Source organism: Haliaeetus albicilla, chromosome 4 (assembly GCF_947461875.1).
Source record: "Haliaeetus albicilla chromosome 4, bHalAlb1.1, whole genome shotgun sequence".
Lineage (NCBI taxonomy): Eukaryota > Metazoa > Chordata > Aves > Accipitriformes > Accipitridae > Haliaeetus > Haliaeetus albicilla.
The window spans coordinates 31,421,500-31,433,934 of NC_091486.1; the positions used below are offsets into that span (position 1 = coordinate 31,421,500).

At 39.4% G+C, this 12,435-nt stretch overlaps 1 protein-coding gene across 6 annotated transcripts in view; it reads right to left on the minus strand.

Annotated features, from left to right (window-relative positions):
* The window catches only part of CFLAR (CASP8 and FADD like apoptosis regulator), a 24,804-nt gene continuing 12,369 nt past the window's right edge, over positions 1-12,435 (minus strand). For 5 of the 6 annotated variants that reach the window (XR_011324381.1, XR_011324378.1, XR_011324379.1 and 2 more), the window contains 3 exons: positions 5,985-6,498; positions 4,658-5,042; positions 1-1,953 (listed from right to left, as the gene is read on the minus strand). Coding sequence is in view for 1 of the 6 variants with exons in the window: in XM_069781781.1 (XP_069637882.1) it covers positions 4,904-5,042; positions 5,985-6,498 (653 nt within the window). In the remaining 5 variants the exon portion in view is untranslated. Of the gene's footprint in view, positions 1,954-1,981; positions 5,043-5,984; positions 6,499-12,435 lie in introns of those variants that run through there. The other variant, XM_069781781.1, reaches the window with a different exon arrangement.

Genomic DNA, 12,435 nt, shown 5'->3' on the forward strand with positions numbered 1-12,435 from the left:
TTCTGAAAAGACTTGCAATGTCTTATTGCTTCTAATACAGAAGCTGAAAAAAAAAGACATTCTCCAAAACAGCCACAGAAAAGCTGTCAAATAATTCAGTACAGGAGATACAGTTTTAAGTGGAACACAGATACAGAGCAGATCATCCACGCAGATGGCAGCTTCTTCTCAGCAACATCATCCTGCATGTCAGAAATAAAAAACTCTGGATATCAGAAAACAACTCTCAGAAACTGTCATAAAAAGCTTCTCTGACTCAGGTACCTGTAACAGGAACAGGAGTCACTGTTACTTCTTACACAGAGTTGAAAGGGGAGATCAGACATACGGCATGCTCATTTACAACTGTTAGCACTGTAAGTTCCTCTTGAATGTAACTTCTTTTCTGGATAAGGAGTTGGCAATCATTGTAAGACACAAGTATGCAACAGTGCAAAGTAAACTGGATTTATGACTCAGTCATGTCAATGTAGGTGGCTGAGAAAAATCATGCAACTTAAGTCTGGTGCAAAACACCACCATCTCCTGCCTCATGGGTATGCCTTCTGAGCCACTGAAAGGCATCATCTATATTCTGCCAATTCTCCTTTCCCTCTTCCATATATACAGCACACACAAAAGTACAAGTAATTTCTATTTCAGTTATTGGAAAGCAAAACTGAAATTCAGTGCCATGGTGCAGTGAGTCTGACAGCGTTGTTCCAAGCACTGACAACACAGGAGCAGAGAAGAGCGGCTTGTTTTATCTTGTTCAACAGCAGGTTCTGAAAACTAGACATTTTGGCAGTCCGTGACCATGAAATTTCACCAGCATGTCACTTTTTATGTTCCTGTGCTAACACCCTAAACTCATGATGAATCCAGAATTAATTCTTTTCCCTCTTTTCTTTTGGCTACTCTATGGAAGTTTGACATCATTCAACCACTCTATCTGCAATACATGTACAATTTGATGCAGCCCACGCCGTGCATCCAGTCACTTTCCAGACTCAAATTTTAGGTGCATAGTACAGCAGCAACAGACAGTCCCTATCACATGTACAGAGGGACACAAAAAGCTATGGGAGAAGCGACAGACAACTTCTGGCATCACAAAACTCCTGCATGTTAATAAATTCTGACTTCAGTGCCGCTTTTCACCATGCAGTGAGTACAGGCAATCAATCTACCCACGTGCCACTCTTGAAAGAGGTGCCAAGGCAGTAAATACTGCTTAGATGAATGATTACAAAATGAATACTGCTCTGGTTTAAGAATCTACGGAGGGTCAAGACATCAGTGTGGAAAATCAGTATCTGACATCCATGAATGCTGCACAATATATTAAATGTCCCCACAATTCTTTGGTCATTAGAGGGCTGTCATCACTTCCGACCCAAGCAGCCAGACACAAAGACACTCTCTTCCTTTTTCACTGCAAGAGGTATTTACAGGAGCCTCTACAGTTTTCAAAACAGTGTTTCTTTGTAATTTCTTAAGGAAGGGGACATGGACTTTACTTACTGTGTCATACATTAAGGTGAAGAAAACGTACACGTCATAACCCCCAAACCAAACCTACATTGTCACAAAACTATCAAAAAAAGAATACATTCTATTCCTAATATTTTAAGTAAATAGTTGTATTTAGCGTTACTGAAAAAAACCCAAAACAACCAACCCACAAAAATCTACCACATCATTAGATCCTGTAAGGATAGCCACTATTATTCTTACTTCCTTTCTCCCTTTTCTCCTGTTTTCTTCTTTCTCCTTCCAATATTGATGCTGTATTTCTCCTCCAAATCTTCTTTTCCCTACTTGTTCTTCTCTTGGTTCTCCCTACCATTCCCCTTCTTGTTCCTGTTTGAAATTTCCGTCTTTCTTTCCCTCATCTCTCTGCCTCCTCTTGGTTCCATTCTCCCTGCTTTTGGTTGTCTATAAGGCAGCAGAAGTGCTCATCACATGCAAAAGCTAGTAAGGGAAATGGGAAAAAGTTAAGTTAATTTATGAAAGAAATCACATTTATTAACATCACATAGATATATATATGATAACTAGAAACCACATCTTATTTCTACAACCACAGAAAACATCTCTTTCACCTTTGCTTCATTTACCAACCACTACAGGAAGTAACTTCTAAGATTCCAAATCTGTCATTTTATAATCCTTCTCTTACCCATGAAACATGAGCAAGGTAGAGTTTCAAAATTACACTTGTGCTTTATTCTACTGTAAGATAGTCAGTTATTAAATATTCAGGGTTAGAAATGAATGCTATTTTTATTACCTATCACACATAATACAGACCCTTCTGTTGATGCAATGCAGTAAGTTCTCTACTTGAGTGTGTGGAATACACATGAAAGTAATTTTAAGACACAAAGTATTTTTAAAGCCAGAAGCAATATGGCACTAGAGAAGTTCAACAGGCCCTTTCTTAGAAAACAGTAAACTGAAAGGAAGACTTGCCCCCTCTCCCTGCCTCACTACGATACATCTATTTCCGCACCTATAACATCATGAAAATGGATTTAGTATTTTTATTTTAATGCTCATAAAGAACAAGCTTTTAGAGAATGTCTGAATTTTGCAAAAAATTATTTTCTATTTTTCCTCCTATGCCTGTGCCTATATAAAATTACAATAACACAAGTAACATACGTACCCACAGTTTAACATAAAACGTTGGGCTGCATTTCCCGATTCAAAGCTATTAAAAAGTTTCCATATAATTTTATTAGAGGACACTATAGCTTATGAAGTGGAAAGAGAAAAGTATGGAATGCATATGCTTGCAATACAGGTGAATTATTTTTCTAAATTGTGCAAAAATTTCTTCTTGCCACAACTGTGTATGTAACTATCTAGAGTCAACATGCAAATAAAACTGAATACAAAATTTAAGAAAAGATAACGAGTGAAGATTTAATCACAATGATATACAGTGTACTTTTTCTATTATACAAAATGGTACATTAATATAAATAAATATATATTTTAATCCTAACATTTTATATGGATAGTTAAAAGACTGTAAGGTAAAACTTATTCAGTGGGTTTCTCCTCTTCAAATACTCTTAACAATCCTCATCAATCACCAGTTTAGGAACCTCTTAAGCCAGGAAGAGACTGCGTCTACATCACATAACAAGGAAGAACTCATGAGCACTTTTTAGACTTCAGTATCTACTCTTTGCCAAATAAAAGTGATTTTTACTTTCAATTACAGAAGCTACTTGAAAACTCATTTGTTTTTTTTTCTGAATGAAACTTAAGAAAGCCTGGTTTAAAAAAAAAGTTAATAAAAATGATGTCAAGCCTACACCTAAGTACAACATAGTATCAAGGAATAAAAAGAAGTCACTGCTACCAGAGTAAGTTTAATGGCCAAGCCCTCCTGATTATTATCAATATATTAATGTATACTGATAGTATACAATGTACAGTATCAAAAGGCTAGCTGCCTGTTAGACTTGGTCTACAATGAAAAGCATTGTTGGTGAAGTTATATATGTAAGCACACCTTTTTGCTCAAATCAAATGCAGCTACACTAGCAAAAAATCTTTTTGCAGTGTATTTGCTCAAGGAACTAGCATACCCTGTATTAGCAGAAACCCCTTTCCTTTTTGCTTGCATGAAACACATGCCAGAAGGATGTATGGTGTAACTACACCAGAAACCAAGCAAAGCATGCCAAGGCCTTGAATTTTTTTCCTGGACAGGGGACTGTATTAGGAGTATTAGAAGTTTGCAAGTGGCCTACTTTAGGAGGGAAGAGAATGCCATAAATTCAGTGACAATAAATTTCAGTACAACTCGTCCAGGTTATACTGCTATATAACAAAGAGATTAAATGAACTCTTCATGTTAGGCATCTGCTCCACTGGAGAAAAATTTCTGTATTTAGGACAATTTTCACTCATGTCTTTTTCAGAAGAACAAGGGCAACTTGAAAAAAAAAAATCAATTAAGACAGACATCTCCTTTTTCATAAACAAAAGCAGTGAGGGTAGGGTGCTCAACTTAATCCAGTCTTAAGAGCCAGTGGCTGCTACACGACATTTAGGTTCAAATATGATAAAGTGTACTTTTACAACTACGCGTGGTACAACAAGTGTGAATCATGCTTCAGCTTCCACAAAACATCTGCCAAAATCCCTCATTTTTTTAACTGCATGGTAGATTACTGCAAAGCCCTGCCACATGTAGCCTCATTTTTGCATCAGCGCAAAACATAGCCCAAAACATGGCAGACTGTCTCATTTATTAATATATAACCTTTGTGTGCTGTGGACAGTACTGATGACACAGGGTTCTGGGTGAATCACAACCTCTAATGCAGCAGGCAGATGGAATCTTTGAAAGACCAACTCTCCCCTTCTGTTTTGCTAGTCTGTGGAGGCATGCAAGCCAGAACTCATTAATGAAGAACTAGCATTGCTGGGTAGGCATTCTTTCCTGACACGTTTTCCATTATTAGGTGCTGGGAAAAGTACCCAGTGAGTTTCAGTGGTTTGCACTGGCTTGTATTTGTTTTAAGCATCAACAGAAGAACCTAGATTGGTGCACTGCTAATAGGTATGCTAAAAAACAACCAATGAAACAATGAAAACACAAAACCCTGGAAAACCCAACAGCTATACAGTTTACAGATCTTTCCACCCTGTTTACCTGTTGTACTTGGTTGTAAGATCTGTTGCAGTGCTATACGATAGCTGCCATTCTCATCCAAGCTTTCAGAGCCTTCTGTATTAAAATATAAAATGTAGTGCCTTAACACACCAAAATGCTGGGTTTGGAAGCAATAGGCACTTTAGATATACATGCAATAACAATGCATAAAATAAAAGTATGTGTGAAACTATCATAGTAAGTGTTTCTCATTAGCCACTTCAGACATGTCCTTTTCAACACCAGTTAAGTGGGAGAAAGAAAAAGTTTCTTCCTTAGTGTGTGCTGAAGCAGAAGTGAGTACTGTTGGCTTGGGTCAGTGGTCTTATTCCATTCATAGACTTTTCTGTTCAGTTCCGTATGGATATCTAATATAGAGAGTTTCCTGCAGCAACAAAAGTAAAAGCTTTCTATTAGAGAATGAAGCAAGACACCATTTAAGCATCCACAAGAGAGAAGACAACTTTAGATTCAGCAAGGAGAAAGTTTCAAATTTCAGTCTTTATTGCAGCAGCTACACCTCTAAAACCCAAGGCTGAATATGCATTTTGGAGACAATTTGTTATAACCCAAATCACTGGTGTGATAATGGTTATGCTGACATGATGATCTGTGATTTCATTACAAGGTTTTAGCGTTTGTAAAAGGGTACTAAATGTCAACCCCACAACTACCTTGAAAAACAGCTGCTAGCTCCCTGGTAGACCAGTTGTGCAAAGAAAACCTTTGTTGGTAAATTATATATCCAAACATACCTCATTTTTTCTCAGATTCCTTTTGATAACCTCTTTAGATAGACTGAAGTTTTCTGATAGCTTGAATTCAAGATTAAAAATTGGCAATCTAGCAGCTCCCTGAGTGGAGAGTTAATTAGATCTAAAGAAAGGACAAAAACCTTTCCTCTCAACTGCCTTCTCCTGGAACTTAGGCACTGACTTCTTATATTTGCAAGCAGAGCCCTTCTTAATGATAAAAGGCAATCCTCAATTTGACAGAAGCCTGGTGTGTTTCTTGTTATCTTGGAGAAGGAAGATTTCCAATCCTGTTTAAAGCACTGACATACATTACCCAGGACAGGTTCTTCCCTTCTCACTCTGCGAGCCCCAACACACTTTAACTTTACTCTCCAGAATCAGAAACCTCACTCCTGCTTTAGACTACCTTCCTGTGCCATCGTTCCAGGATCAGTTATACTTGTCTTTTAACCTATGACACAGCATGAAGACACTTTTCAGGACCAGACAGGATGAAACTTAAGGTTTCTCTTTCTCTAGGACAGCAGGCTGTCATAGGAAAAGGGTTATTTTTTCCTCTTTTTTTCATTTACCTTTTATGAGGATTGCGGAGTAGCTCAGCCAGACAACGCAGATAATATGAGGATGAACTCGGAGATTTTTCTAGTGTAGACACATCCACCTTGCACTGACTCCAGAAGATATCTGCTACCTGGGGGATAGTGATTTTCCAATGAATTTTTGCATTAGCAGTAATTTTCTCATCATTCCCATCTACTTCCAACAGACTAGTACATTCTTGCTCACTTTCTGGCACAATGTAGCTTTGAATAAAAAAAAGCTTCGGTTTTCCTAGGAGTTCAGGACATGAGTCTGCTGTAAAGTATTTCTTTATTTGTTCTAAAGGGAATCCAGAAAAGGTATGGTCTGTACAGAAGATGCTTTGAGGACTTCCACGGCTGACCAATATGCAAATGAAGCTGTCAAAATTTCTGTGCTTCTGCAACCTTGCAACTTCAAGTAATGTTTGATTCATGGTGTTCATATTTAAATATCTGTGACAATGAACGTCATAGCCCAAGCCTCTGAAGGTCTCTTCCAACACATCTGAAAAAAGCAAGATGTAATTAAATCACAGCACATCAAGGCTCAGTCTCAACTACCTTGAATTACAGTATTTACAGTATTTCACTATTGGAAATAAGACATTTATTTCATCACAATAATTAAAAAATGCAGAGAACGATGTTGATCACACTACATCACATGCTTGCAGTGCTACATGCATGTTGTCTTTAATATGAGTTATGTACTTCATGATAGCAAAGACACAATATATTATTTAGCATGTGATCTGTTCCAAATTCCACAGACACTTGGATACTTTCATTTAGAGCCAGTATCCCAAGTTCCTAAGACTTAAAATACCAGGCAAGATACATTAGAAAATGCTTCACACAGAACATTCTTGAAATGGCAAGGACTGATCTGGATAGCGTGGGAAGTCTGTTTCACCTTTTAACTTGTCAAAATTACTTTGAATCGTTATTATAGATATACAGAACTGCACAGGAAACAGAGAGGCTCCTTTTCATCAGTCCCAAAGGAACCTGCTGCAGTCATTTATACTTCCTACTGTATAAAATGGACTTTAAGTGATGAGTTCCAGTTGGAGAATGGATACTGGAGTCTTTGACAGAATGGCATTTTCAGGGGAAAAAAAAAAGCTGAACAATGAACCCTTTCAAATGTGTTAGAAATTAAAACTGTAGATAGCCAAAAATCAAGATTTAACTTTACTGTGTTTGTGTTAACCTGTGCTGCAAAAAATGTGCAATGCTCTGAATAACTACTTTGGATGTTTATTAATATGGGAGTGAAACCAGATACATGGTGGTTAAAACCACAGGTATTTTTTAAATGTTCAGAGAACCACAAGCTATTACAATGACTCATACCTGTAGCATCCTATCTTTAGTATAAACCACATATACATTGCCCATGCACAGTTTCTGATATGACAGGAAATATCAAGTGCCATGTGTATGTAAAATGCCTTACAGACACAGGAAGCTAGCATGTTCCTTGGCTTCAAAAGTTTAACAACCCCTACTTAGCAGAGGCTATTTCAGAGGTAACTGGCAGCAAAGCAGTGTTCTCCTCAAAAAGCCCACAGTGAAAACACAGAACAGAACTCATAACTTTCCTCAGCAAAATACAGGGTTGATACAAACTCTATACTATAGCAAGGTTATAAACAGGAACTATAGAGTTTCATTCCAGTTCTGTTGGTTTGATTACATTTTGTAAAATAAGTAAAAAAACTTTCCATACATTTTTTTATTTGGAAATAGAAAGGAAAAGTCCCTCTATTTTAGGCAATAAAACATGCTCTCGAAATTCAGGTGGAAGATTCAGTATTAATACCGTTGGGCAGTTATATACTCCATGAAGCACTTCATCCATTAGAGGGCAGCAGTATATAGCAAAACGAGAGTTACCGCAACGAGAGTGCTTTTCCTGTAATTTACTTACCTCGCTATCACGTGTGCATACACAGCAAGATACAAAACTTGGTGTCACCTTAGACCATACACACACTCTAAGTGTCACAATCAAAAAAAAATTAAACCAAACAAACTTAGAGCTGATACCTTAGTTTAACAATGAATCAGAAATTATACATGGTAAGCTTTGGATACAGCAATTTTACTTTAAGGCAAGACAAAACACAGCATTACATGCTGCAACCTGAGATCAGAAAACATCTGTTTCTTCAACAGTAATCACCTCCCAACAAACCTCCACTGACTTTTGAGCATTTCCATGCTACATAAAAAATTACCCTTTTCTCCCCTCGATTGTTTACAACGTAAGAATAAAAATTGGCTTCCAAATGGAAAAGTCAAAAGCAGCTATTTACAAAACAGCAAGATTCTATTTACAAAACAGCAAGGTGCATTTCGGTTTCAATTGTACCAGCATCTGATGAATTCATATTGTTTATGCTGTGCATTTTCAATTGTTGTAATCCTTCATCCTATCATATCTATTACTGGTTCATCTTTCTCAAATTAAATCTTGGGGTAACTACAGTCTCTTAATGCACACCTGTGATGGGTTGACCCTGGCTGGATGCCAGGTGCCCACCCAAAGCCGTTCTATCACTCCCCCATCCTCAGCTGGACAGGGGAGAGAAAAATATAAAAAGCTTGCGGGTTGAGATAAGGACAGGAGAGATCATTCACTAATTACCGTCACGGGCAAAACAGACTCAACTTAGGGAAAATTAGCTCAATTTATTACAAATCAACCAGAGTAAGGTAAATGAGAAATAAAACAAAATCTCAGAACACCTTCCCTCCACCCCTCCCTTCTTCCCGGGCACAACTTCACTCCTGGATTTCTCCACCAAGCCCCACCCAGCGGCACAAGGGGGACAGGGATGGGGTTTATGGTCATCACACGTTATTTTCTGCCACTTCACCTCCTTAGGGTGAGGGCTCATCACACTCTTCCCCTGCTCCAGCGTGGGGTCCCTCCCACGGGAGACAGTCCTCCACAAACTTCTCCAACGTGGGCCATTCCCATGGGCTGCAGTTCTTCACGAACTGCTCCAGCATGGTCCTTTCCACGGTGTGCAGTCCTTCAGGAGCAGAGCACACTGCTCCAGCATGGGTCCCCCACAGGGTCACAAGTCCTGCCAGAAAACCTGCTCCGTGGGCTCCTCTCTCCACAGATCCGCAGGTCCCGCCAGGAGCCTGCTCCAGCACAGGGTTCCCACAGGGTCACAGCCTCCTTCGGGAACCCACCTACTCCAGCGTGGGGTCCTCCACGGGCTGCAGGTGGAGATCTGCTCCACCACGGACCTCCCTGGACTGCAGGGGGACAGCCTGCCTCACCAGGGTCTTCACCACGGGCTACAGGGGAATCTTCGCTCCGGTGCCTGGAGCATCTCCTCCCCCTCCTTCTTCACTGACCTTGGTGTCTGCAGGCTTGTTTCTCTTACATGTTCTCACTCCTCTCTCCGGCGGCTGTTTCTCACTCTCCCAACTTTTTTTCCTTCTTAAAAATGTTATCACAGAGGCGTTACCACTATCACTGATTGGCTCAGCCTTGGCCGGCGGCGGGTCTGTCTTAGAGCCGGCTGGTATGGGCTCGCTCTCTCTTGAACACAGGGGAAGCTTCCAGCAGCTTCTTACAGAAGCCACCCCTGTAACCCCCCCCTGCTACCAAAACCTTGCCACATAAAACCAATACAACACCACAGATACATTCCTAATGTGCTCCTTGTCCTCTTCTCTTTCATTGGTATTTTCAGACTTCAGAAGTACTGTGGCACAACAACTCTATAGAGTAGTGGATGCCTTTCTGACAAACTCCTTTAAGCAATGCCATATGTCCTGCCCCTCCTCAATCTCACTAGCACACTATTTCAGCGAAAGTCTTGCTTTCCATCATGTTAAAATGCTGATGATGCACTGGTGACGCTAAACATCTGAGACATACACATGGTTTAATTGCTTCTGTATCCAATGCAGACATGCATGGAGACTGAGACACACAAAGACTTGCTTTCGATGGTTTTGGCACAACAGCAGCAGAGCCACTATTTGCAGGTGTGTCGTGGTTTAACCCCAGCCAGCAACTAAGCACCACGCAGCCGATCACTCACTCCCCCCCAATCCAGTGGGATGGGGGAGAAAATCAGGAAAAGAAGTAAAACTCCTGGGTTGAGATAAGAACGATTTAATAGAACAGAAAAGAAGAAACTAATAATGATAACACTAATAAAATGACAACAGTAGTAATAAAAGGATTGAAATGTACAAATGATGCGCAGGGCAACTGCTCACCACCTGCCGACCGACACCCAGCCAGTCCCTGAGCGGCGAATCCCTGCCCTCCCACTTCCCAGTTCCTAAACTAGATGGGATGTCACATGGTATGGAATACACTGTTGGCCAGTTTGGGTCAGGTGCCCTGGCTGGGCATGAGAAGCTGAAAAATCCTTGACTATAGTCTAAACACTACTGAGCAACAACTGAAAACATCAGTGTTATCAACATTCTTCACATACTGAACTCAAAACATAGCACTGTACCAGCTACTAGGAAGACAGTTAACTACATCCCAGCTGAAACCAGGACAATGTGTATCTTAAATGTCAGATGCTAAACATGTAACCCATTTTTGTCCTTTCCAGTCAGCAGACTTCCTCTATCACAACCACACTTTCTGTTTTTGTACAAGTACTGAAATGACCATATGAGTTCATGAAGACCATGTGCCTTTTTTTTTTTTTAATTTTGTGCACACCTTTGTATTTAGTAGCAATTACTATGACAAAAGGGTCTGCACAGTATATTGCTTGTGCAAAAGACAGACTCTTCCTTAGAAGGCACACATCTAAATGCATGTATCTGTGACTATGAACTGACATAGCAGTTCCTTCTTTATTTCCTGTTTACTCCAGTGTACGTGCCTCACCTGGTTTTATACTTACTGTTTCATTTAAAAAACTCAGACCTGGCATAGTAAAACACTCTTGTTCAATAAATCAGGTCAGCACATGTTTATATCCCATTAGAGACAATGAAATTGAAAGATTTTCTTTTTAAACAAGGCTATTTTCACACCTCATGTTTTCATTAGCTCTCCACACTGAAAATTCTCTAGCAATCCTTTTTCTATTTGCTTTTAAGAAACAGAACTCCAAGTAATAAGTAATTCTTTTGGTACTGGAGCAGATTATCGTGCTACCTTCCAGATTAAGGCTGCATAGTAAGTTTCTTGCATCAAGAGGTTCATTCTTTAAAGCTACCATGAAAGAGAGAAGAACAGGAAAGTAAAGAAGCAGTCAACAGGACAGAGCAGAATGTTTGATCCCAAGAGCTTCCTCCACCCCCAGTCTTTCAGTCCTTGGCAGGCTTTGTTTTATTTTCCTCTTGGGGCAGAGTCAGCTTTTTTTTTTTGAGAGAGTAGAAGTGAAGAAGTGCTTTAGATTGAACAGTTTAATTTCTACATCCAGCAATTGCATCCTTGTTCTTTTTTTTTTTTTTTTTTTTATTTTTGGTCAGAGGTCACTGATGAACTTGGTAGGACAGACTGAAATCAGATCCTAAGGATGCTTCCCAGTTGCATGTAACTGTGTTAAGTGCATTCCTTGTCCCTCTTCTCCATGCATGGCAGGATTATGAATCAGTTCTAGTTCCTGTTACCCTAATGGAAAACTAAGTCTCTTGTTTTATATCATTTACCTAAAATACTATTGACAGCAAACATAAAAAAAATTTACTTTCTGTGTCTGTGCTCTGCATCCACTACTCTTCAACAACTACATCAATAATTCTAAGTTGGTCCATCTGCTGGACCATTAGTTACGATAAAGAGAAAAGATATGCCAACAAACCCTTTTCTTCCCCTACGTCTCCTAGCCTATTACAAAACTGACTGCAAGTACTCTCTTCATTTTTATTTTTAGCCTCATGTGTTACAGTGATTAGAGAGTGGGGGTTTTTTTGCTTATGCAAGAATCTAATTTTTGGATTCTACAAAGGCAAACAGGAAAACCCCACATTTTAACCAAGGCACTGACTATCTTGAATTCTACATGCAAATTTTTTTTAATTTTTTTTTTTTTTAGCTAAACCAAGAGGGAAGGAAGAAAATTCCTTTCCCTAAAAAGCTATGATGATGGTTTCAGTTAAACTGTCAAAAATGTAACAGAAGCCTAGGTGCATTATTAATAAATGACCACATGCCTTCAGCTGTTCAATTGCTGTGGTGTCCGATATGATTACGCTTCAAATCCACAACAGCTTTGGTTTTGGTTTTGTTAACTGGTGGGAAACACTATCTTTACCATCTCTGTCAATATATAGCTTAACTGCTCTGTCGGTCTCTGAACATCCTTCTTCTCCCTCCCAAGAATTCAGCCTATCCCCTTTCAAGTTCTTTCATTCAGAGATTCTGCGCCAAAAACCAACCAAACATTGTTTGCAATAGTTAGGACAGTTGGCTTAACCTCAGGTTGGGCCTTCC